Below are 25,791 nucleotides of genomic sequence, written 5' to 3'. Positions count from 1 at the left end.
CAAGATTGTCAGAATGCTTTTCAGAACCTAAAGGGCATATTGTCCACCTCACCTATTCTTGCTAGTCCCCAATTTGATAAACCATTTATATTACACATTGATGCGTCAGATGTTGGGATAGGTGCTGTGCTTATTCAAGTTGGTTTAGACCAGATTGAGCATCCTGTGTATTACTATTCCAGAAAATTTAATGCAGCTCAGAGAAATTATTCCGTGGTAGAAAAGGAGGCGTTGGGTCTTATATTGTCAATCAAGAAGTTTGAGATTTACTTATCAGGAAATAAAGTGTTAGTATTTACAGACCACAACCCCCTTATCTTTATAAATATGATGAAAGTCAAGAACCAACGAATTCTGCGATGGTCATTGTTTTTGCAGGAATTTAATGTAGAAATCAAACATATTCCAGGCAGACAAAATGTTATTGCTGATGCTTTGTCAAGAAGTTTTGATGTACCATAAATGAAATGTTTCTTTTTACTTAACATTTTTACTTCTGAAAAAATGCCATTGATCTTCAATCCATTGCATTTTTTTTTCTTGGAGGTGGAAGTGTTACGTACCCTTATAAGATACGTAAGTGAATATATTAATATGTACATTTATAATTGTATGTAAATTACAAGCATGTATATTGTTATACTTATGTTCTATGCAAATGCACATTCATGTTACAGTGTTGGCGTTAGGCCCAACGTATCGTGGGAATGATTGTTTATTTCTTTGTGTGATCAGTTTTCCCACGGGAACTAATGATTTATATGTGATCATCAGTGGGTAACAGAGTGAAATAATAATTGAGTGAACTGTATCTGGCAAATTGTCGTGGGATCGTCCGTTGCTGGGGTGTGCATGCCATTATGCTATTCTGTATGCATATTTTAATTACTATGTAAAGAAACACGTACTTTTGTTGTCTATATCAATATGTACTAATTATTCATTAAGTTAGTTTAAGATTACTCTTGTCACAATGTAGTGCTCCATTGTTGAAATAATAAATATTGTAACTTGGCAATTTATTCGCGGGGCGAGGCAATCTCTTTTGATTCTCGCGTGATTTTGTTAGTAGCTGAGCAGAAACCGGGGAGATAACACTTGTTGGAGTTAAGTCATTCTTTTATTCTAGCCATATAATTATTCTTAGTATTGATTTAATGTCTGGAAGTTACAGTGATATTTTTAATGTGATATATTGTGACCATATAATCATCTGTTTGCTTTTGAGATTTATTTAATATAATAGTATATATCTATAATTAGTGTCTTTATTCTTCAGTCCTATGAAGATTCTATTTTGTGCTCAGTACTTATTAAGGGGTTATACTGGTGATTCGCTATTGAGAACAGCAGTTGTGTCGTATCCCTAGACTTATTAAAGTTTGGCTGCTGTAGGATCACGAGCCGTAACGTACGATAGGTAACAGAGAGCAGGACTAATAACACTACAAACCCCAGGCATGACAGGGCGGATCTCACCGAAACTTTAAATACTGGACAACTCGGAGGATATTGATCCAGACATCTCTGAAACTGTTTTTCCTATCGAGTAAAATAGTTAAGTGCAGAGGTTAGCGCCGCTGGCAACGGGTGCATGTCTATCAGAAATTTTAGCCAAATATTCCGTGCATGGAGTGCATAATAAATGCCTACCTAAATTAAGCTAAACTAACCCGAGAGCGGTTCTTAAGTACAGTACTCACATAATAGTTTGACGAAAAGTTAGGCAACTATTGTGTAGTTGTATCTTAGGGAGGGCCTAAGGTTCGGTCTTGATACAAACCTAAAGTTAATTATATATACACAGGCTTTCTGTCCCTAACCAAACTATTATATTTTATTTTACTATATTGAATTATATTCTATTAATTGATTTTATTATATGTATGTATGTATATATTTACCTGAGGGCCATTAACACACTAGTGGCTTTAATGAGGACAGGTGCAGCAATTTTAATGAGTATGACACCGTTTTGAAGTCCATGATAGAAAAGATCCTCAAACTTCTCCTAGATTACTTGGTGGAAACCAGCAATTCTTCGTTAGATATGGAGGACTGTGTCCGCACAATTTCCTTGATTGCTATGCCAGCCTTCCTTTCCTTCCTCTGCACTGAACAATCTAGTAAAAGAAATCTTACAGAACCTTTAAGGAATTCTGTGAGGATGTACGACCGCACTTTCACCGATCCTTCCAATCAGTGGGATGTTCTTGCAGCCCCAGTACCCATACCAGAAAAGAAAAAAAATCCAGTGGGGACAGCCCAGCAGTGAAGAAAAAATGAGGCCTTGCTCAATGCTACACAGAAACAAGAGATAGCTCGCATTAGAGCCTTTTATATTCATTTGCTGAGCATGCTATGTTAATTTTGTCGACACATGAAGTAGCATCAATCCTTTATAATATTTTTGCAGAGTAAATTATTTTTAACAATATATATATATATATTTCCTTTAATCCAAGTGTCCACTGGAATTCAATATAAGTCTACTCTATTCACAAAAAATTACTAGTGCTCATTATTTAATAATAATACCTGCATACATAATAAATTTGGTGCTGAACCCACAATTCATTGACTCCCCTCCATCTAGAGTGATTTCAGAGAAAAACTCAGTTGGATGATAATGATTACATTACACTTATCAATATTCTCTCCCCATGGGTTTGAGCTGGTCATAAAGAAATATAAGGCTTCATGCTCAACACTGGCTCTGTTCAGCATTCTTATTTTGACAGCACTTGCAGACATGGTTTGAAGAAGTATTTTCCATGCTGAGGTCATTATAGTATTTTGCAGGGTGCAGCTGATCTTTACACTTAAGTATATAGTTTTACATCTTACTGAATAGATTTAAGTTTTAGCCAGACAAGAGGGCTGCTATTTATGTTGTATGGTTAGTGAAAATTTATACCATGCATTGGAATTACAAATTATTAGCTTAATGCTTTCAAGATGAAAGGTTTTTCTGTTTTATTGGTACTGTATAATTAAAAGTTTTTATATATAGACATATGCTGTGGTTAAGAAAACATTCTAAATTTAAAATAAATGAATAATTAAAAACTTGACTCTTGCATTAATATTCAGACAATCTATGCAGGCCATTTTTATTTATAACAACTAATATTAAAGATATTGGGTTAATTTGAAAATAAGAACTACCTTTTTTAACATTGAATTATGACATTATGGTTGTGGTGGCAACTTGTGATGTGTTGATCATTTGGGAAGATGTTCCTAGTTTGGGAAAGTGATAGATATCACGTAAAAGCTTTCATTATGTTGGTGGTACACTTACAGAAATTTATTATTTTATTTGCACCCCATTTTTTTTAAATGCATTACAATTTGGGAAATATGGTGCACTTAAACAAGTCTTAAAATGCTGCATTACCAGCCAATAACAGTTTTTGTTAGTTCACAAAAAATAATGGATGTAGAACAAACACAATATGAATTTATCATGAAATATATTTACACTAGTTGAAAATTGTGCCCTCATCTTCATACAAGGCAATGAATTCACTAGGTGTTAGCTCTAAATCCTGAAACTATATTCAGATAGATTTCCTGGCACAAAGTCAGCAGTTGTAGTACATTTAAGTATTAGATCACAGTTAAGTTACAATACATGCAGAATTATGATGTATGAAATATATGATCTACCATGTGCTTTAAGAAAATGTATTTGTGAAACAGGGAGGGAGGGATAGGATTGTGTAAGGATACAGAGAGAAAAACTGGGGAAGGGGAGATAGGATAATAATAATAAAAAAGCAACAGACTAGAGAAGGTAAAATATACAAGGGGAATGGAGAGGGAGAAAGCGAGATATGAACAGGGGAGAAAAAGAGGGGAGGGAATGGAGAAGAGGAAAAAACTGTGAATAGAGAGGGTCAATGTAAATACTGTATAAAAAAAGGCACCAAGCCAGAATAGGTGTACATGTGTTATTAAATATTAAACTTTTTCTAGATATTCAGGATGCCATTAGTGAAGATTTTCATCAAGGGACAAAACACTTCCAATCACTAAAAACCAGGATATCCTACAAGATGGCAAGTGACCCTTAACTGAACACTTCAGTTCTGACACTAATGTGCAGGGTTTTTTTTTTAAGTGCACACAAGTTAATCTTTTGTGGTTAATATGTAACCTAGCCAGAGGCATTTCCCATCACCTACTATGGCAACAGGAGAAAGACCACATCAATAGGTTATATTTGATAGTACAGTACTTAATTTGTTATTTGTAGTATCATGCTCTCTCTCGAAGTCGCAAATCAGGATATGACCATAGAAATTTAAGTAGAGAACTCACTTTATGGGAGACGAGACAAACACGTATGGGTTTAGAATCAGTGTCTGCCAAATTATTGGAAGCAACACCAATATGGCTGGGAACCTAGCAAAAAGTGACTGTCTAATGTTTGCTAAAGATGAGGTACAGTACAACCTGTGTTGGATTCCAATCACATAAGTACACTACAGTATAATTAGGAGACTCCAGGGCCACGAGAGCACAACAAGTCGACTTTAATAACAGGTGATTGTTTGCATATGAAATTTAACATAAGCACAAGTCTTGGAGCACATAAATTGCATAAAGCTCCAGTCTTAGTACTGTACTAGTCTTTGGGGAAAGGTTGCACAAAGGTTTTATCAGGAAAATTTTCGAAGCCAACTCCTCCAGCAAATTTCGACCCAACTGAAATTAGAGTAGTAGTGTGAATGACACTGGATATTTATATTAAAGGAAAAGACATTTTAGGACAGATGGAGGTACAGTATAATCCTTCACTCCTGCATGCATACTATTCTTGTAAAAGAATTAAAATATAAAGATTAAAAATGAATGCACACAGGGCTTTCAATAGAGCACTCATCAGACTGAAGTACTGTACAAGCATTAACAGTGAATTCCGCGAGTTGGCACAAATTATCGAAGGCAATATTGACTGCAGCAGTTTTGAAATGATGGAATATGAGTTTCCACATAAAAGCTCTAGGTAGACAAAGAACAAAGGGCCCTTGAGCTGAGTCACAAGCCAGTGTGATGCAAAGTGCCAAGATAACAAAGAAGTGTAAATGGGGTGTCCATCTATCTGCACCCAGAAGGTATGCAACAGGACTGAGTAAGATAAGGACCTTGGTGCATTTAGTTTGTAGGTAATGGACATGTGATGTCAAAGGTAGGTGGGTATCAAATATCATATATACTATAAAGATAATGCAAAACTCTTATAAGATGACAATCAAAGGGTTAAATGCAATGGCTGTTTACCAGTAAAAGCCATAAGCAGGGAGATGGAAAACAGGAAGAACAGGAGAGAGAGAGAAAGGGGGTGGTAGAAGAAATGACATGTGTATGTATGGAGGATAGAGTAAACACACATGAGCTGTAAAAAGAAAAGAACTACCTTTTTTAACATTGAATTATGACATCATTGTTGTGGTGGCAACCTGTTTTGTGTTGATCATTTAGGAAGATGTTCCTAGTTTGGGAAGAAAGCTCCTAGTTTGCACATCTGGGATCTTAGCCAAACACAACCAATGTGGACCCAAAGCAATAAGATGCTCTTATCTAACAGTATGCATGTGTGATTAATTACCCTCCCAACAGTACTGTTTTCATGGTGTCAGTCTTGCTTGTATACAGTATATCAGAAATATTACAGATTAACGGTATTGATCAAAGCTATCAGTTGACTTGCCATTCAAACAATTAAATTTTTTTATCTATCAATTAACCATTAAAATGCCACCTAAAATAGGAAATGCAGACATTCGCCCTTGAGACATCAAGGATATTTTTTCACCACCAGCAAAGTTGAGTAAATATCCTGCTTTTTAAAATCAAGACTAATATCTCCAAACATTTATATTATTACATGATACAACACACAACATAATTGATGATACATTGTGCAAATTAATAAAATTTAGCTAAATATATGGCACACACCAAGCTTTCAGCAACTCTAATTTTAGCATATTATGTAACTTACTGTTATAAAGGTTTATAAACTGTACAAAACTTATGATTAATGTTTTAAATTGTAAATATGCACTATCATCTTTGGCCTTTCTGCAGAATATACCACATTGGGATACTCTGGGAGTTAAATTCAAGCTTGGTATATTTAAGCATACCATGTTGCTCGTGATACCTACCATTAGCAATTTTTTTTACGACATGCCAGTAAACCACAATAGTAATGACTGACCTTTTCAAATGTAACTTAAGGAAACAATATAAACCCTGCAAGACATTCATACAAAATAAAAGTGGAATAAGACAAAAAGTAAAATACAGCATTAATAAAGAAGTAATTTTATTAACACTGAATTCTGTATTATTGCACTCATTTTTGCATTGAACAATTAATGACTGGACTACAATTAAAAATTTAAATACTACTACTCAATATTTTGAGTGAGGGTTGAAACAGCAGAATGATTACACTCGTGGAAAGCTGTGGATAATGAAGCTGTAAACTTAAGAGAATCTCCATACTACCAAATTCCCAATTACTGCCCTGCCAAGCTTACCATAAACATGATGACTTTTACTTAAGCACATTCATGTATACTGAGGAAAGTTCATGAAATGCATACCTGTATATAAAATGAACGAAGATATAAAATGAAAATTAACAATTACAGTACTTTAAGATAAAAAAAAACTAGCATTATTTTAATCTTGCCTTGTTGTTGTTCTGTTAGGATCAAGCAAAAAGGTTATCAAAATATAACTTATAATATAATAAAATGTTATCCAACACTACCCGCTCCGAGATTTGGGTAAATACTGAAGGTGAAAAATTGCAATTATTTACAATAAAAATGTCGATAAAACTAACAATTTTTCTACAAAAAACTATTGTTTTTCTGAATAAAAATATGAATTTACTTTAACTTTGGCAGTCATAGTACAGTGTAGTACCTTAATTTTTAACTCAAAAAGCAAAACCACAATAGTACTAACTGCTACAAATACTATCACTCACAAAGCAAATGAACATAAGGACAAATTAGAATGCAATTGGTCTAATGGTAGTAAGAAAGAAGGGAGGAGGAAAGAAAATTAAAAAGAATAGTGGACAAATGCAAAACAGAACCCAGTCTGTTCTATAAATTTATAAAAAGCAAATTGAATGTGAAGTATAAAATCCAGAGATTAAAAATGAGAGATTCACAGAGACAAAAGGAAAGGTACAAAACTTAATAAGCAGTTACAAAGTGAGGATTTCAGAGTGTACAAAACACAAACATTAAAGCATAACTTGGAACACTTCTGGGCTTCCAGGACAATGTAAAAAAAAAAAAAAAAATTGCTCAAATTTAGGTAGAACTAGGGCAGTTGGACATGATGAAATTTTACCATCGGTACCAAGACAATATGCTCACGGGCTTATCATCTTGAGGTTATCTTGAGATGATTTTGGGGCTTAGCGTCCCTACGGCCTCAACCAGGCCTCCTTTTTGTAGGTGAACAGGGACATCAGGGTGACAAACTCTGCCCATTTGTTTCCGCTTCCACCGGGAATTGAACCCGGAACCTCAGGACTACGAATCCCGAGTGCTGTCTATTCAGGCCATGGGCTTAGCAATCCACTGCACAATATTTTCCAGGCATTCTAACAAACATTAACACTTGGGAAAAAAAAGAAAGAAAAAAAGGCATATTGAACTATTGACCAGTATCGTTGAAAAGGTAGTGAAATCACCAGAATCAGTAATTGAAAACCCACATGGGTAGAATATCTAGGAAGAAATGTCATAATGAAGAGGTAGTTTGATTTTTGAACTGGAAGGTTATGCCTAACAAATTGGCTCAGTTTTTATGACAGGGTCACAGATCTTACAGGACAGACATTTGGGCAGACTGCATTTATCTGGATAAAGCATTAGAGAAAGTCCCACACAAGATACTGTTCTAAAAATTGGAATACAGAGACAGGGCTGACAAAGACCAATAGCATGGATTAAGAGTTTACTAAAAGATAGAAAAATGAGAGTAGCGGTAAGAGGCAATGAATTAGACAAGTGGTTTGTTACTAGTGATGACCCACAGGGCTATGCACTAGTGCTAGTAATGTTTTTACTGTATATACAAATGATATACCTTGGAAATAATAGAATAACTAGATGACTGCCGTGCCCTTCAGAATGATTTAAGACCAACTAGATAATGGCGTGGAACAATGGGACTATGAATAACAAAATACAGTGAGTGAAACTAGGCTACATTCAACTTGCAAATTATGAAATAACTACCAGTATTGAACTCGGAAAAGGAAAGAATTAGGGAGGGTTCTGGATAGTAAACTGTCACAATTAGCCCACATCAGGGATATATTATGAGGGGCCAACTAATCTGGTAAATTTCAGCATTGTCTTTATATACACAAATGAATAAAAAAAATCAAGATGCACAAGACCAAAAATAGAATATGTAGTTGTATATGGTTGCCATACAGTATCTCCAAAAATAATGATAAAATAGACAAACTGCAGCCATGCTCCCAGATGTTGGAAATGTTAACTATGCCCAAATTGGTAGGCAGATCAGGAAATGATACTAAAAACAGAATACTGTAGTGACATGAATCTACATACCCAATCTTTTTTTTTTAACTATCATATTGATAGATTTCAGAGTCAAATTTAGAAAAAAAAAGATGCCATAATTTTTTGTTAAAGACATTTGCAGAGTAATGATAGAATATATCAAGTGAGTGGCTAGTGCATGCCAAACCATTGGAAGCTTCAAAACTTCATGACATTACAGGGAAGACACCACAAGTGTAGAGTTTATCTTGTATAAAATAATATGCTATTCTGTTCAAGAAATGTGCATTTCATTCAAAATTATATACTACCAGGAATATTGGCCAAATATCCCAAGTTTGCATTCTGTAGGTAGTGCATGCATGTGATTGTAGAATACCACTGCTGCCCACTGGATAGGTGAGGGGCACATAAGCAAATCAAAATTATATGTAACTAGTGACTTCAAATGTAAATAGCCAAGCATAGAAATTCTTGTAGTCCAGTTCTGAAACCCATTAATCTGTAAAGGACTGTTGATATATACTGTACATTAAATTAAGAAACAAGCTTACAAAGACAAAATTCCTTAGCTAAATAAATTATGGGGTTCAGTTCCTCAGCCCATTATGCGCCTTTTCCACTACTGCTTATAGGATGGATATGGGATCCATAATAAATGAGCTATATATATATATAAATTCCAAATTTTGATTCAAATATATATATAATGAACATTTTAATTACATATTTACCGTGAAAAGTTCCCCTTGCCTAAACAACAGTGTGTATTCGCTAATGTCTTTCATTTCCTCACCATGTTACATGCTGTACCAATACAATTACTCTATTCTAAAAACAATGTCTTGGAATAATTTCTATGCCAAAGATTTTTAATTTTAACAAAGACCATAGTGTAAGATGAAAATATGTGGATTAAAAGAATGAGAGCTGTACTGAGACCTACAGTTAAGGCAGGAATGGATGTGCAAATTTGACTACAACTTCATGAATAAGTACACATAAGACCTTAAAAACCTGACACGTCACAGGGGTAACGGTGCATCATATAAATTTGACAAAATTAGCTAATTAATACAAATCTGAAAATAAATATTTTGGACAAGCTTTAAAAAATCCGAGACTCTGTATGCTACTAATTTCAACATCAAAAGTTAAATTTAAATTCTACATACATATTACCTTAATTAACAAATACCATTTTAAAAACGCACTTAACTAGCTCAGATTGGCAATTAGATATCACAGAGCAAGCAAACACAAGGATAAGAAAAAAAGGGTGGGATATGAAAAATAGATTTAAAAGAAAAAAAAATATAAAACAAAACAAAAGGTGAAGCATGCTTGCAATCAAATTTAAGTTATCAAGTGTTATATAAAATGCCCAAAGTGCAAAAAATAACCAAAAGCCAATATTATTACAATCAATAATTGAGCTATATTCCATATTAATAAACAAAATTATTCAAAGCTTGATACATTTGAATTGAGAAGGGCAATCATACTGAAACTAGTTCAAACAGCCAAGGATATGGTTCAACTCTCAAATTGCCCATATTTCTCATTCTCTTATTAATTATTAATTCATTCCCATTATCTCTCTCTCTCGCTCTATTCTGAACTTGGTGAAAAGTCTGTATATTAAATTTAACATAGTACTAACATTGGAATGTCATTAAAAGTGCTACAGCACAGATTTTTAGCTTTGGTCTACATACTGTATTAATGTCTGATATCTAATATGGATCAGCAATTCCAAAGTCTTAATAAGTACTTACTGGAAAAGTTTTAAAATACTTCAACAATTACCATTTAATAAGAATTACAGTGCTTATATAAAAATATTTAATTTAGTACCATAAGTAAAGTTAATTGTACATAAAAATAAGGATATACAGATGGCCACATGCTTTGCGAACCCCTCGGGGCCGAGACCTGCTGGTTAACGTGTTGTGTTCGTACAAGTGGCCTTAAAAATCTAAGGGAAAAAATTGACAGGTTCACAGCATAAATTCGACAGTACTGTACTGTATTTTGTTTGTACTCGCCAATCAGCCCATCCTCCTGTTTTGGTAGTACTTATAGTAACAATGAGGACCATAGTATATATACCGACGGCTAATGAAATTAGAAATCTGCACTATCGAGTTGGACAAATCTGAAAACTTTTTTCACGTGTGTTGCTTTGACAAACTAAACTAACCTAACCTTCCTAGGCCTAATACACGATATCTGAGGCCTAATATAGTACAGTACGTGAGTGGGGTATACTAGGCCTAGGAATATTTAAGTGATTTTTAGTTGCATATATTTTAAAAGAATTCCTCACTAGTCAGTATACTATCATCCAAAAGCTAAGTACAGTATGTACGAATTCGTGACTATTGACTATCGTCGCAATAGGTACTATCTAAACAGGAGGATGGGGTTGTCAATACGATTAGTCCCCATGGTGGTGGATGTTGATGGTGTTGGGTTTACTGAAGTGGAGATTAATGGTGATAAGGTAACCTCAGATGTTGAAGCATTTGGGTCAACATCTAATGAGTCGGGTGCAGGTGGGGCAATGTGAGCTTTCTTGGAAACCATTGCAAAAAGATTAAAGTGATATTCGTTTCATTCATTTTTTTTTTTTTCAAAACCTCGTATACAAATTGTACAGGTTCATTATGTCCTTGGTTTCAAACTTACTCGTTTCCATAAATGCCAGAATGCCTTCTAAAATATTGCTGAAATATTGGTCCTCATGCTTCTGTTTGTACTACTAGTATTGCCACACTGCATTATCAACACTCCACATTTGCTTTACTTACTAACTTTTTATTTCGTATTGTCTTACTGCTTTCACTTCTAAAGAAACAGTAAAAACGATAGGTTTAACCTTAAGAAGCTAAAAAAGTACTCTTGCTAATGCCATATTCAGTGCACAACACTTCTCAGGACTCTGCTCTTCACATTAATTATTTCAACTTTCTTCTCAAATGTCATCACTGACGTCTTTCTTTTACGTATCACGCTTGATGAAGTTTTCACCGACACAATGGGTGCATTTGAAGCTGACATGATGTACAGATGTTCCTAGATTGTGATGATATATCCGACAAAGTCATAGAATGAACACTCCAGTCTCATGACAAGTCAAAATAATTTGAACAATGGGCCGTGAATTTGTGACGTCACAGGGAAGAAGACACTAGAGTGGCACCCAACAGAGTCAATGGGGCAAACTAGGCCCATCTCCCACCCAACAACCCACCACCACCCCGGGCCACAAGGCCTGGCAGACACTTGCTCGATGAGATACCCAAACCTTGCACTTCCCGAACTTGAGTATCCGAACCAATCCCTATCAGAAAACTGGCATTTTTGGATAGACGGCATTCGCGAAGCATGTGGCTGTCTGTATCTAAATGAAGCTGAATAATAGCGATTACAGTAATTTATAAAAAAATAAGTCACTATATGAATGTTATACAGTACATATTGACAACCACTGTATTGTAAATATCATAGTCTATGTATCATTCTATATAACTAGGGGCATTTTGGTCACCAAATTCAAATAACTTTATCAGGCACTCAAAAATTTAAAATTAAATAACCTAGGAATTACTTTAAAATCAGATCTAAAATCTACTTCCTAGCATTTCCCTCCCCCCCCCCCCCTCCCTGATAGAATAGTCAGGGAGTTGGGAAGAGGCATAGCAATAACGGCTTCAATAGTTTATGAACAAAATTCATTTATGGGATTATCTACATCTGTTTAATGGTTTGAAGCTTGATGCAAGCAGGCACAGGAGTGGGTTTGCTCTGGGCTGTGTTCAGATGCCCTCCCTTTAATCTATGGTGTCACTTGGATTACTGCACACAACATTCAAGAGAATTACTGTGGATGACATGATCATCACCAATGCACTATGTGATCTTTAATCCAATACCGACTTTCAAATTACTTTTTTACATAAGGTTCAATATTCACTAAATATATATTAAATATAAAACAAATACTGTATACACAAATATATCCAATTTCTAATAGTGGATAATCATAATCATTTAACCAGATACTCACCCTTCTTGAAAGCCTGCTTTATGTAATGGACAGCATCAAGTTATTTACATATAATAATCATAAGATTATATTTTATCGTCAAAGTCCAGAATAAGTAAAATGGCTAAGACCTAATGGTTAGGTATTAGGATAATGTCTCAAATAGCATCAGGTTAGCATAAGGCAGCCTGTGGCCCATAAGAAGCCCATGCAAGGCACTGGTGATACTGGAATCTACTACAGCCAATAAAAAAACAAATATCTTTTATAGTGAGTCAGGCCAGTTATTTACAAACTGATAGATTTTTTTATATATTACACACATTTGCATGCACTGGCAAATCCTAACTAATGAAGTAAGCAAGCACTTTAACAGTACCATAATTGTAGAATGTACTACAGAATAGGATGACACTTGCAAAGCCACACACACTGGTCAAATTATTTATTTGGCTTTAATTATTTGCTTATAAACTTTTCCCTCAAATTCATTGAAATTTTCTCGGAATATATATACATAATGTAACAGAAGCTCAAACAAAATATGTGCATACTGTTGAAATTGTGTATGAGAATTATTTATTAAATCAGATTTGCTTTTATTTCACTGCAAGGAAGAGTATCCTGATGGCAGCAGCACACTAATATAGTTTAGAAAGATGAGGAAAAAACACCGAGACCACAGTTCTCATTATTTTTAAGAGGACACGAACGTGTTTTGAATTATAGGTATGGCATATAGAGAGCTAATATATAAGAAGAATCATTTAAAACTAATTAATTTAGAGGTCAGAATTTAAATACACAATTTGTTATTTCCATTGAAGACTTTAAAGCTGTCAAAAGTGGACTGCAATAACAGAAAAGCCAAACCTAATTATTTTACTTTGGCACACACACATGGTGAACATAAATGTGTTTTTTCCAATGCATAATTTTAATTTATAGTGAAATGCTACAAAGTACTTGAATTCAGAATAATTACATGGTAATATGACTTCTCACAGCATCATTAATACAAAATTGTCTTAAATTACAGTAATTTTGTAGGTGAATATTAAATTTGGTACTGATGATGGAGAATCAACATACACTTACAGTCTGCTCCTCTTAAAAAGTCAGGTAAAGCCATGCATAATTTCAACAGATAGCAATATTACAAACAAGTTACAGAAAAATCACATGATTAAAGTTTAAGAATTGATATACAGCACTTATACTTGTTTGTAGAAGTATTCTATTATGACTATCCATAAAAAAGGCGTTCCAAAATTAGAATAAAAAAAAATTATACTTTTCTGCTACCAATAATATGTAGGAATGTTTATTTACAGCCTACAACTTAAAATCTGAAGGTGATAAATTTTTTTTTTTGTTATCTAAGAGCACACTGCCAACTTCTCAACTTCCTACTGGGAAGAGCATTGCAACAACTGTACTATTTTTTCATTATTGTAGTTTTTAGGTGATCCAGGGCATTGGAAAGAAGTATTCCATCTGTACTCTTGCCATCAACTGTCAATCGATGTGATGCCTGCAATACAAAGACTATAATTAATATATATAATAACTTGAACAATGCATATAGCTCAAACAGTTTGAGTAATACAGAAGGAAATAACTAGAACTTTCAGGAAAGATGTGCATCTTATTCACTCTGTTTGGTAAGGAGACTCATGAAGTTAAACCTCTGTCTTCATTTACACTTCCAAGAGCAAACTTCAATGAATGTGGTTTCATCTCTCACTAACAACATAATCCATTTGGACTCTTACTCCTTAGCTACTCGGTAACAATACCCCACACATATAGAAAAGCAACATTCTAATTTATTACAATTAAAATTAAACAATTATAAAAAGAAGGCTCTAAACCCATTAGACTAATTAGTCAGTCATAGAATTTTACAAATTCCTAGATATCATTCAGGATGCCAATATTAAGAGCAAAAATAGACATACTGAATTTCTAAAGATCAAGGGTGTCAGATTCACACAGAATTTTATCAAGGGACATACAATTCAAACGAACACTGGGAAAGCAAGATTTCCGAGCATCCTGAAAATCAGGACATTCTACGAGAATGTGCACAACAATGCAGTCCTGACAGTAAGGAGCAGGCTTTTGTTCCATTAGGAGTATTTATCATACATGGCCATTATGCAAACTAGCCAGAGACGTTTCCCCAATTGCCTATTTTGGTGGTTAGGAAGAATGCCACAAGAATGTGCACATTTGAGGGTCTTCGACATTCAAGTCTTCGGAGTCAAAAAATTTATGCATCAAACAGGTGGAGAACCGAGTGATACAGGCACACGGCTTGACTGGAGCAAACCGGGCCAGACTTGTACTCTTTCAGTGCCTTTATCTTGTCAGACTTCCTCACTCCATCATGGCCAAATTAAGTCACACATGATTTTCTTTTCCCCGTGATTAGGGACTTCAATTTGATCTTAAATCAAATATAGCATTTTACCAACATTAGAGGGGAATTTTTTTTCCCCTTGTGCTCCGAGCAGTTATCGGCTACAGTATTAATAGCTGCACAGCCCAGAGGTTAATCATATGTTTGAGGAGCTTACAGAAAAATGGTCAGGACACAAAGGCAAAATACCTAAGAAAGATGTCCTGTGTCCTGGATTAGTAAATAAGATTACTAAATAAGAAAAACTGCCTTAAGCCAGGCCTCGAAGACAGATCACTTATCTCAAATAATGTGTTAGAAATATTCAACAAAACTATTAGGTACATATAGAGAAATGATGTAATATCTAATAGTGAATACCACCTGAACCCACTGTCGTGGAGTGGTAAAAGGAGTGAAGTACAAAAGACGCGAGAAATTCCTGTAGGAGAACCTAAGCTGCAAGCAATGGAAGTTGGAGGGAGGCGAGAACTGGTGCTAGCATCCAAGAATATGAACAGAGATCATTCCTGACTGACACTGGCTTGGCAATAACGTTATTTGAAAATAAAGTCTACACTTATCAAATTTTTCTTTACATGAAATGCTATCTTTTCCGTCTCACATTCTCTTTTAATGTATATGAAAATTTCTGTAATAAATAAATGAAGGAAAACTACCTGGTACTTGACTAGGAGACAAACATGGTGGCCATGGAGGGAGCGACCATATAAGGAAGCAGTTTGATCAACTCTCTCCACCACTGCTAAACTTCTCCCTCGTGTTAGTTTGTCCAGTACCTTGAGAAACAAAATTACAGATTAAACAAGAATCACAAATGCCTCATAGCATATATATTTACACTATTAGTTCATATATAAATATATGGCATATAGTAAATAAATAATCAAGTAAAACATATGAACTTATCATGGAAGAAAAGTTTGATGTTCCAGGTTAATGTGAGACAAAGGCCTTATTTTACTAAATGAAGTGTGCAAAGTTTATAGCAGAACAGTTATTAAATGTGTTTAGGAAATTAGTTAGTGAAGAAGGTAGATTCCATGGTCGAAGAGGGTGTATTAGGTCAGCTATATGCATTGAGAAGGCATGAGAATGCACGAGGTATGAATGGTATATATGGACTTTATGAAGGTGAAACTGCAAATACTTCACCTGCATTTGCAGGATACTATCACAATCTCTGTATGGTAATTACTCGGGACAGACCGTGCATTACCAGCTCTAGGTACAGTATCTCTTCTTCTATTTAACCATTCAGTACTTGCAGATTTAAAATGCATTGCTTTATATAATTTTAATTTTGGAATTTATGTACCAAGATGTGATTATCATTTTAGGTAAAAAAAAATTGAAATTGTATAACATACAAAAAAAAAAAAAAAAAAGTAAAAAAGCAATTGGTGCAATGGAATCCTTGGTAAAACTGTACAGACCTGGCTCCCAATCAGTCTGAGTATGGTAATACTGCATATACAACAGATGCATGAATAAAACAATTACCTCTGGGAAAGACAATGGGCACTCCGGCAGTGTAAAGGAAGATCTTGCAGAAAGTTGACCTGAACTTAACAAATCTGTAAATGTTGCTCGACTTGCTGTCTTGCCAGAGAGGAAAGTTGTGACAGGAAATTCAAGGCGCAAGGATAAATCACTACTGCTGCTGCCATCCTGAAAATGAGAAATCTCATAACACTGTCCATAGGAAAAATATTTCAAATTATTACCCCTCTTATGACTAGTAACCATTCAGTGCATATAGTGACACAGACAAACTGGCATTCTAATGGTCCTGGAATTAATCATAAAACTAGATTGACAATTTCTGAATAGCTTTAAAGAACACAATGGAAAGAATTATCAGAAAAATTATAATGCATGACCTTCCCCCCCCCCTCCTCCAAAGTCAAAATATGCAGCAATGGTTTGGTATCAAAAATTAATAACCAATCAAGTGGTTATTGATTCCAAACCTTTTCTATCCACAGCTTCACACCATTTTCATCCATCTACCCTTTTAGATGGACGTGAATGAACACACCTGCCAGAAATTTTCTTTTGGGCATTAATTTTCTTTTGAATATAACCTAGGTTTTAGCTGTTCCAACAGCCATGCAGGAGAGTACAATACTAAATTTAATTTTTTCACACCTTATACTTTTTAACATGAAAGTTTTTACTCCTTTTATATCTACAGTTTTGTTGCTAAGCATATAGAAATTTACTAGTTTCATTCATATTCCCTATTTGAGACAAAGGAAAAAAATTGTGTTTTCTCAGGCCAATAACAAAAGTATGAAAACATGTAAACTTTGCATCAGAAAGTCTTCTGGTAAGTTTTGGGCTATTGTTGTCTTTTCCCACAACACTAGACCTTTTCTATTCATGAATGTGGTGCACCAACTTGCTGATCCCCAAAGTTAGAGTGACCATTGGCCCAGTTACGGGTATAAATGTGTCTGGCATTTTACTAACAGCATAGCCATTTTGACAGGTTTTCCAGTACCCAATCTGCCACGTGATCTTTCAGTTTTCCCCACATACAAATGCACAATCTTCCTCCAGACACGCACCAACTTTTCACTGACACCAAAATCTCTGGAGGCTGCACAATTATTGGAGCTCTTAACAAATTCTACAATGGTTAGTTCGCATTCACAGTCATACTTCCATCTTTTCAGTGGGTCCCAACTGTGAATTTTTCTGCCGATAATCAGCAGAAAATTACAGTGAGTAAAGTGCCGTGAAGTGAACATCGGTTTACTTCACTGCAGAGACACAGGTAAGTACCGTATACAAATTCGAGCTTGTTAGTATTAATATCAATCAATATCTGGTATAGACTTTAGTGCTAGCTAGCAAGGGAAATTACCTGTAAATGTTAGTAGACTAAAGTAAAGAGAACTGTAGACAGTAAAGACCTTTTGCCTGTGTTACTATTGTAATAAGACAGGTTTATATAGTATGTAAGAATACCAGCAATTATGGTTATGGTAGTTATTGCATCTTCAGTACCTTCTGATGGGAGAGATGTCCTGTATGATAGTTCACCCACATAGAGTTCAACAACTAGCCTCCTGGTGTTGGTGGCACCACTGGTATGCCAATCAGTTGTTGTAAATGGCAAGTTTGCAGGGCTATGTTTTCTAAAACACTTTAGTTGAAAGCGAGTTCTAACTTACAGAGCAAACCAACCACACAATATTAACGAGTCTATGGTAAGCTATCCCACGAATTACGGCAAGTCACTGATATTATTATGCAAGAGTTACGGCAAATGGTGTACAACGAGTGTAAGGCAGGGTGTTTCACTTGTTTATGTTTCACAGTGGTAAAGGTTCACACGTTATATATTCGGTGAACAAGTCGAACCCTGGTTTTGGAGAGAAATTGTTAGGCTTCAAATGTCAACTTATATGCATTACAGAAGATCCCTGACCGTGATATAAATGACCAGGATTCTGATAATAGCAGGATTCTGATAATTTGCTCTGTGCTGTGGGAGGAGTAATGTTGAGGGGAGGGAGGGCTGTAGCATAGTCTGCCAAATCTGTGTGGCCACCTGTTGCTCTTTGCACTTACTATACCAGCTTAGTGGTTCGCTATGGTGAACAAGAATGTAGATACAGTACTTATATAGTGTAATAACACCAAAAGGAGTATTGGGAGAAGCCATTTTGGTGAGGGAGGTGGCAACATCTGCATGACTTGTCACGCTGTGTAAGGGTGGCCACTATGCTCATTGGGCACTATACCAGCTTAGTTGAACAGTTATGGTGAACAAAATATGTAGATACCTATATATAATGTGTGTATATAGTGTAATAACATCACAAATAGTATACTTGAAGGAGAAATGTTAGTGCATCTGGCCTTGAACCATTGAGGGAGGGAACATCAGTTGTGTGTGGCCACCTGTTACTGTCTGCCGTCATCATACAAGCTTAGTGGTTTGCTATGGTGAACACAAATGTAGATACTTATCTATAATGCACATATATAATGTAATAAAAGCAAAAGAAGTGTTGGGAGAAGCCATTTTGGTGAGGGAGGTGACGTCATCTTCCTGACTTGTCATTCTGTGTAAGGGTGGCCACTATGCTCTTTGTTCACTATGCCAGCTTAGATGAACAGTTATGGTGAACAAAACATGTAGATACTTATATATAACATCTGTATTTAGGGAATAAAAGCAAAAACAGTATGGTGGGAGGAGGAAGCAGACGAGTGGAGTTTTTGAGGGAGGGAGTGGTAGCGAGTGGCTGGCTGGCCACTCCTTGTTGCTTTTTGACTCACAATATCAATTTAGTGGTTTGTTATGATGAACAAAACATGCAGATCCTTATATATAACCTATGTATATAGTGTAATATAAAGCAACGAGTATTTGTTTAGTGTTTGTGGCAACTCCTGCCAGACAGCTGTGGCGAAGCAGAACTCCTTCGACGCTTGCTGAGTCAGTGCCTCTTTCTTACCAGACTTATTGCAGCCAAAATATGTCACTTACAATTTATTTTTTATTTTTCCTGTGACCAGGGAACACAAATTAACATGTTATAAGATTTTTTTTTTTTGTGCACCTGTGGGTGAGAGGCCAAATAGCCCTTAGTAGCTTGGGGGTTAAGATTAATGTAAATAATACAACTCCTCACCCAAGATTGCATTAGCTTGGTGCTCAACTTAAATAAGACTGAATATACCTGAATGTATGAAAGAAAACCCCTGAGCTTGTGTGGAATGGTGACATCTTCAGCAGTAAAAGATAACTGGGTCTCCTTGGATTCTCCTGGCTCTAAAGTCCAAGGAAGATTTACCAATTCCGATTGTGGATCCTGAAAAACAGAATGAAAGTAAATAGGTGTCAAAATATAGGGGCTTAATTCATATTAAATATATGCAGAAAAAAATAACTACATATATACATAGCATATTTGTATATATATCACAAAAATAACACCTGATGAATAATGTGAATATATATAATCACAGACGAAAAATGAAACAATAAATTACTTGAGAGCTTTTGTGCAAATCAACTGATGATGTGTTGAGCTGCACGAAAGCACTCAAGTAATTTATTGTTTTATTTTCCATTGAGGTTAAAATGTTTCATGCTATATATGATTCTTTGTTGCTATCTTCTTGAGGTTATCTTGAGATGATTTCAGGGCTTAGTGTCCCCGCAGCCCGGTCCTCGACCAGGCCTCCTTTTTGTTACACACCCCCAGGACAGCTGCCTGTAGCAGCTGTCTAACTTCCAGGTACCTATTTACTGATAGGTAACAGGGGCATCAACGTGAAAGAAACATTTTGCCCATTTGTCTCCGGCTCCACCGGGGATCGAACTCGGAAAATCAGGACTACGAATTCAAAGTACTGTCTACTCGGCTGTCAGGCAGATGCTAGCTGCCAGTTTATAATTTTCTTTATGCGAAACAAAGAAATTTTTGTTAAAGCCCATCAGTTCAAATGTGTATGGTACTATATTACTGTACTGTAAAATACAGCACAGTATTTTGACTATTTCAATCCCAATATGATTAAGAAATACTTGCTCTTCATACAAATACTTGTATAGTGAATTTATCTCCTGAGCAACATATAAACTAGGAACCTGCACTAAACAGACCCAAACCATGTAGTTCAAAACCAAAGGTACCCTGAAAACCTGGATGTGGAAATACAATGCTCTTACAATAGGTAAGGCGAAGGAAAAAATGGAGAAACTTTGAAGACTGACTTCTTTTCAAGGCAAAACCCAATTGCAACAAAGGACCTGTTCTCCACGGAGAACAAATGATAGTCTGCTAGCAAGAAGGAAACTGGGATCTCTTAAAATAAGTGGCAAATAAATTTAATTCTAAAAAATTTAAAGTCCAGTTCAGATGCATGGTCACTGCATAAGAGCAGGAACTGAAGCAAATCCTGCTGAGCCCAAGTTGATGACAGGCAAAATTGCAGAAACCTGCGAAGTGAGGGCAAAGCTAAACCTGTTATTTGGACCAAGAAAAGCACCTGTATGAAAGAGCACCTGAAAAGAGGTACTTGTAGCCGAGCCTAAGCCTAGCAGTGGTAACATCTAGAAGTCTGCTAACCTTATTGGATGACCCTTATTGGATGGCTAAGGAGGCACCAAGCAAACAAGCATAATTCAAACATGGAGGATAACCAATGGCAAAATCAAAGATCAGCAGAGGAGAACTAGAATTTAGCACAAGTCATAAGAATCAGGGGCCTCAAAAATCTCATAGGATGCAAAATCCTCTGCCTCTGCACAGTAAAAAGTCAAGAGCTTTAAAAACCTGTACCGCACAGTATGAGTTTTCAAAACTGCCTCAGCCTGATAAACTGCAGCTCAAGAGAATGTTTGGTCAGAACAAGGTGAAAGAGCCTCTGAACCCAACAGGTGGAATGACAGGCAATAGGATTGATCATGGGTCTAAAAAAAACAAACACTAAAAATCCATCCTTAAAACCGAAAGTGGCCAAGTCTGGCTTTAAATTAGCCGAGTTATCCGTCACAGCCCAACTAAAGGAGGAAAAGAATTAAACAATCATCTTAGGTGAATGGGAATTGGCTTTCAGGACTATAAAGAATGAAGACACACGCCAGGCACAACAGTAGCATAATTAACTATTGAATTCTAAACTCTGTTGGTTAGGTGACAAGAAAATGTATGTTAAGCCATGGACATGATCCAGCTGAAGGTGCAAGGAACGATGAGGGAAAAAGAGTGTGTCGGTGCTAGGCAACCCCCGCTCACAATCTATCAGCTAAATATTGTACTTAAATCCCCATCATCAAGAGGCCTCACTCTAGCAGAAGTCCCCCACACAATCTAGATGCGAGACAATTCAAAAGGATCTGACCCAGAGAGGTATACACCCAAGACAACCAAAGAAAATAAAACTGGTGGGTGAAGGAATATGAAATCCAGTATCTGGTAATAAAAAGCTAAGGGCATGTTATGTGAATGGCCTAAACAAAATCATGAAATATAAATACAAAAAATGCATAAAGCACTGCCCTGCATAGGATGTAAGAAGTCCAAAGAACATCTACACCATCAAGATGTAGGTAGCAGAGAAAGTTCATGCTAAGAAGGCACAAATCTATCAGTACAGTACCAGGAACATGATTGATAGTGGTGATGGTCCTTGGTGACTACCAAGCATGTAGATGCAATGGTTATTTACCCGTTTATCTTATTTTCATTATTTAATTTATTTCCTAAAACAGCACTATTTTGTTTTGCATTTGTCTGTAAATTTGGACTGTTACCTGGATTTTGGGTCTACTTCTGCTCTTCTACTCTCTAATTTTGTTCCTGGCTCAGCAATACTAGAACCATAAGCACTGGATAGCTATAGAGAAGGTCAGCCCATTATATTTGAAGATCTTTGGATTTGGCAACAGCTTATGGTGGAACTACCATAAGGTAAGATAAGGGATACAGGAATGCACACATTGACCAAATTGAATAAGGATACAATTCAAAACTGTGCATGAAAGGCTGCAGATACAACAATATAAACCATCTTTTTAATATATGACAATCATGATGAGATTGTGTGTGTGTGTAATTACCCAAGTGTAGTTACAGGATGAGAGCTACGCTCATGGTTTCCTGACTTTCCAACACTGTCATATAACACTTTGAAACTACCAACAGTTTTGACCTCTACTACATTCTCACTAAACTTGACCTCACTACTACTTTCTCAACTGTCTACCACTCTGTTTGCAAATGAAAACTAATATTTGTTGGCACATTTGTTTCCTTAGCTTGAATGTATGACCTCTTGTTCTTGAGGTTACCAGTTTCAGGAGTTCCTCTTTGTAAGTTTGGTCTATTCCTGTTATTATTTCGTTTGTGGAGATATTGTCTCTTTCTTCTATCTTCTAGTTTTGGCATATTTAATGTCTCTAGCCATTTTTCATAACTTTTTTTTCAGTGTGTTCCTCTGGTGACATTCTACTATCCAGAACCACCCCTAGATTTCTTTTCCCCAAATATTTGTGTGTATGCATGCATGCATATGTGTGTGCACATGTGTGCGAGTGTGTGTAAGCAATGCATATATGTACAAGGAGCATCACTAAAATTAAGATGAAAAATGTACTTTAAAAATACATTAAAATACTTACTGTTCGTATCATCTTAAGGGCACTAGAGTCTGGCAACATTAGCTGTAATTTGCTCACAGTCTTAGAGGACAGATTGGTGAATTTTATACGCACCAGTATTTCACTCATAACATCATCCATGGCTGCAGTTGAATAAACCTGAAACAAATATATTTATATATACTGCATACATTATGACAATTATACTACATGTATACTACATATAATGTTAAGGTTTTATTAAAATATAGGGCCAATTCCCTTCATCCTCAGAAAACCAGACCTGGTTTATTGAAATGTAAAATTTAACTAACTTCTCTCAAATTCAGTCCAGAAATATTCATGAATATATTATATTCCCAAGTAATGTTATACTAACTGCATAATTATCAATGAAAATATTTATTATTACAGTACATACAATAAACAAAATTGAGTTAACTCACCATTCTCATTTGAGAATCCTCAGCTAATAATCTGACATTTGCTTGATCTTCTGCCACCACTAGCTTCTCCTCTACCTCCTGAGTGACAGTTCCATTTGTCTCCTCATATTCATCTCTGTTACGAATTAGTGAATCTATTTCCCCTTTTTCTTTTTTCTTAATCTTCTTTTTATCAGGTTTATCTTTGTCTTTTTCTTTTCTAGCCTTTTTCTCCTTTTTCGTTTTAGTTTTCTTTGATTTATTCTGCAATAGAAATACAGCTTCATTAAAAAAGTTCTGAACATTCTGAAGTTTCTTGCAGTCTTCCATTGTATTTATTCACTCTCTAATCTTTGAATTGGCAAAAAAAACAGAGGAAGGAATCTATTCCCCACTGGAAGGTTGTTCACATAGATTAGGAATAAGATTGGCTCTGGTACTGAGCCTTGTGAGATGCCACTGGTCACCTCTCTCCAATATGATTTCTCTAGTCCCACTGGGACACTCGTGTCTTTATGTAATATGAAACACCCACAGATACTTTAAGCACTGGAATATCTTGTCACTCCTGCCTATTTCTCAATGTTGTGCACTATTCTTCTGTGGGGTAGCATGTGATAGCTTTTTAACAGTCCAAAAATATGCAATCTGCTGACCCCTTCTCTTCCTCGTTTGATTTCAGTTGCCCATTCATAGAATTATGAAGTTCCCAGGAATCAGAAACCTCACTTATGGAAAGATTAAATGAAGCCTAAATTACATTCTATATAAAATTCAAGTATTCTATACAAACGTACAAATATTAATAGGATGCAACTCATAGGCAAGCAAGAACAAGATACAATTAATACAAATTACACAAGTTTAGATCCCAAAAAGACCTAGGTAATTATTGGTTTGGAGATAAAGCTAAAGATTTATGGCATGAATTACCTAGTAATTTATTGGATAAGAGAGTGATGGATTGTTTCAAATACAAGTTAGATGTATGAGCAAGCTGCCCGTATGAGCCAATAGGCCTTCTATCGTTCCCTTTATTCTTATGGGGGGGGGGGGGGGGGGGTGGGAGAAGAGGGCCAAATTTGTATCAAGTTTTCTCCATTAATTACATTTGTAATAAGAAAAAGGTGGACTCTTTCCACATATAACTTGAAAAAGATGAGGCTAGGAGGAAAGATGAGAGTGGAAGAAAGGGGAAGTGGAAGAGAGGAGGTATTGACAAGGGAAGAAATTACACGTTTTTTCCATGGTCTCAATTGTGTACATACATCTATACTTTCCACTTCTCTGGCTGATGGAGGGGTAGATGGAGAAGCCACTTTTGTTGACCCATCCACAGCAGGTTCATGTGATGCCCGTGGCGATGAATCCTCTTTAGACAGCCAGAAATCTAAGTCATCTGTAGGCTGAATAAAGGAAAAGCCAAGTTCAAGCACTACTAATCAGTACTTAACTGAGCATAGTAACTTACGATCCAGCACTAGTGTGGAACCTATTCACTCCAAATTACATAAATAAATTGAAGACACTCGAATGAGATGCAAAAGATGTTCTCCAAGTTGATTGTTGACTGTAAATCTAAAACAAGTTTATTGGATTCGTTCTCAACTCTCAATTGGGAATCCCATGTAGGACAGAAATGATTGGACATGTTTCCTATCACCTAATGCTTCTGTTCACCTTGCAGTAAATAGGTACCTGGGAGTGGTACCTCACAATTTGTTGAGAGGTTGCTACTTGAGGAGGGTGAGTAGTTTGGTCTTGACAGACCTCGATATAAGCCTAACATATACATATACACAGGCTGCTTGTCTCCGACACAACGAATTATTATTACGTTTTGGAGTAAGGAACCATGCATCTCTAGGCAATATCGAGCACAACCTGAACTCCTAAAAATAATAAACTTCAAGTGGCTCCTCTTGAGATAAATGAACTATTGGATTAATTTTCATCAATAAACAATTGTATATCCCCAGTGATAATGGGCAGTGAGTATGCATAAAAATCTATTCATGCCCATCATAGAATGTAACCCAACATTGCCAGAACTTTATAACACACTACCCTGCCAGTTCTATGATCATGCAAGGTGGATTCATTATTAGATTAATTCTATTCACTATCCAGTATTTACTATATTTTGTATTTCAGGTTCTCACAATGTGAATTATATACTTTGA

At 35.8% G+C, this 25,791-nt stretch overlaps 1 protein-coding gene across 2 annotated transcripts in view; it reads right to left on the bottom strand.

Annotated features, from left to right (window-relative positions):
* Nucleotides 1–13,060: 13,060 nt before the first annotated feature.
* The window catches only part of g (adaptor-related protein complex 3, delta 1 subunit-like garnet), a 72,362-nt gene continuing 59,631 nt past the window's right edge, over nt 13,061–25,791 (bottom strand). For both annotated transcript variants that reach the window (XM_045754131.2, XM_045754132.2), the window contains exons 20-26: nt 24,877–25,014; nt 23,630–23,872; nt 23,205–23,342; nt 19,756–19,887; nt 16,559–16,726; nt 15,715–15,834; nt 13,061–14,164 (exon numbers count right to left, since the gene is read on the bottom strand). In XM_045754131.2, coding sequence (XP_045610087.1) covers nt 14,069–14,164; nt 15,715–15,834; nt 16,559–16,726; nt 19,756–19,887; nt 23,205–23,342; nt 23,630–23,872; nt 24,877–25,014 — 1,035 coding nt within the window. In that variant the 3' untranslated portion in view covers nt 13,061–14,068. The remainder of the gene's footprint in view (nt 14,165–15,714; nt 15,835–16,558; nt 16,727–19,755; nt 19,888–23,204; nt 23,343–23,629; nt 23,873–24,876; nt 25,015–25,791) is intronic.

The sequence above is a fragment of the Procambarus clarkii genome, chromosome 30 (genome assembly GCF_040958095.1).
Source record: "Procambarus clarkii isolate CNS0578487 chromosome 30, FALCON_Pclarkii_2.0, whole genome shotgun sequence".
Classification (NCBI taxonomy): domain Eukaryota; kingdom Metazoa; phylum Arthropoda; class Malacostraca; order Decapoda; family Cambaridae; genus Procambarus; species Procambarus clarkii.
This window is presented reverse-complemented; position numbering and strand designations above follow the sequence as displayed.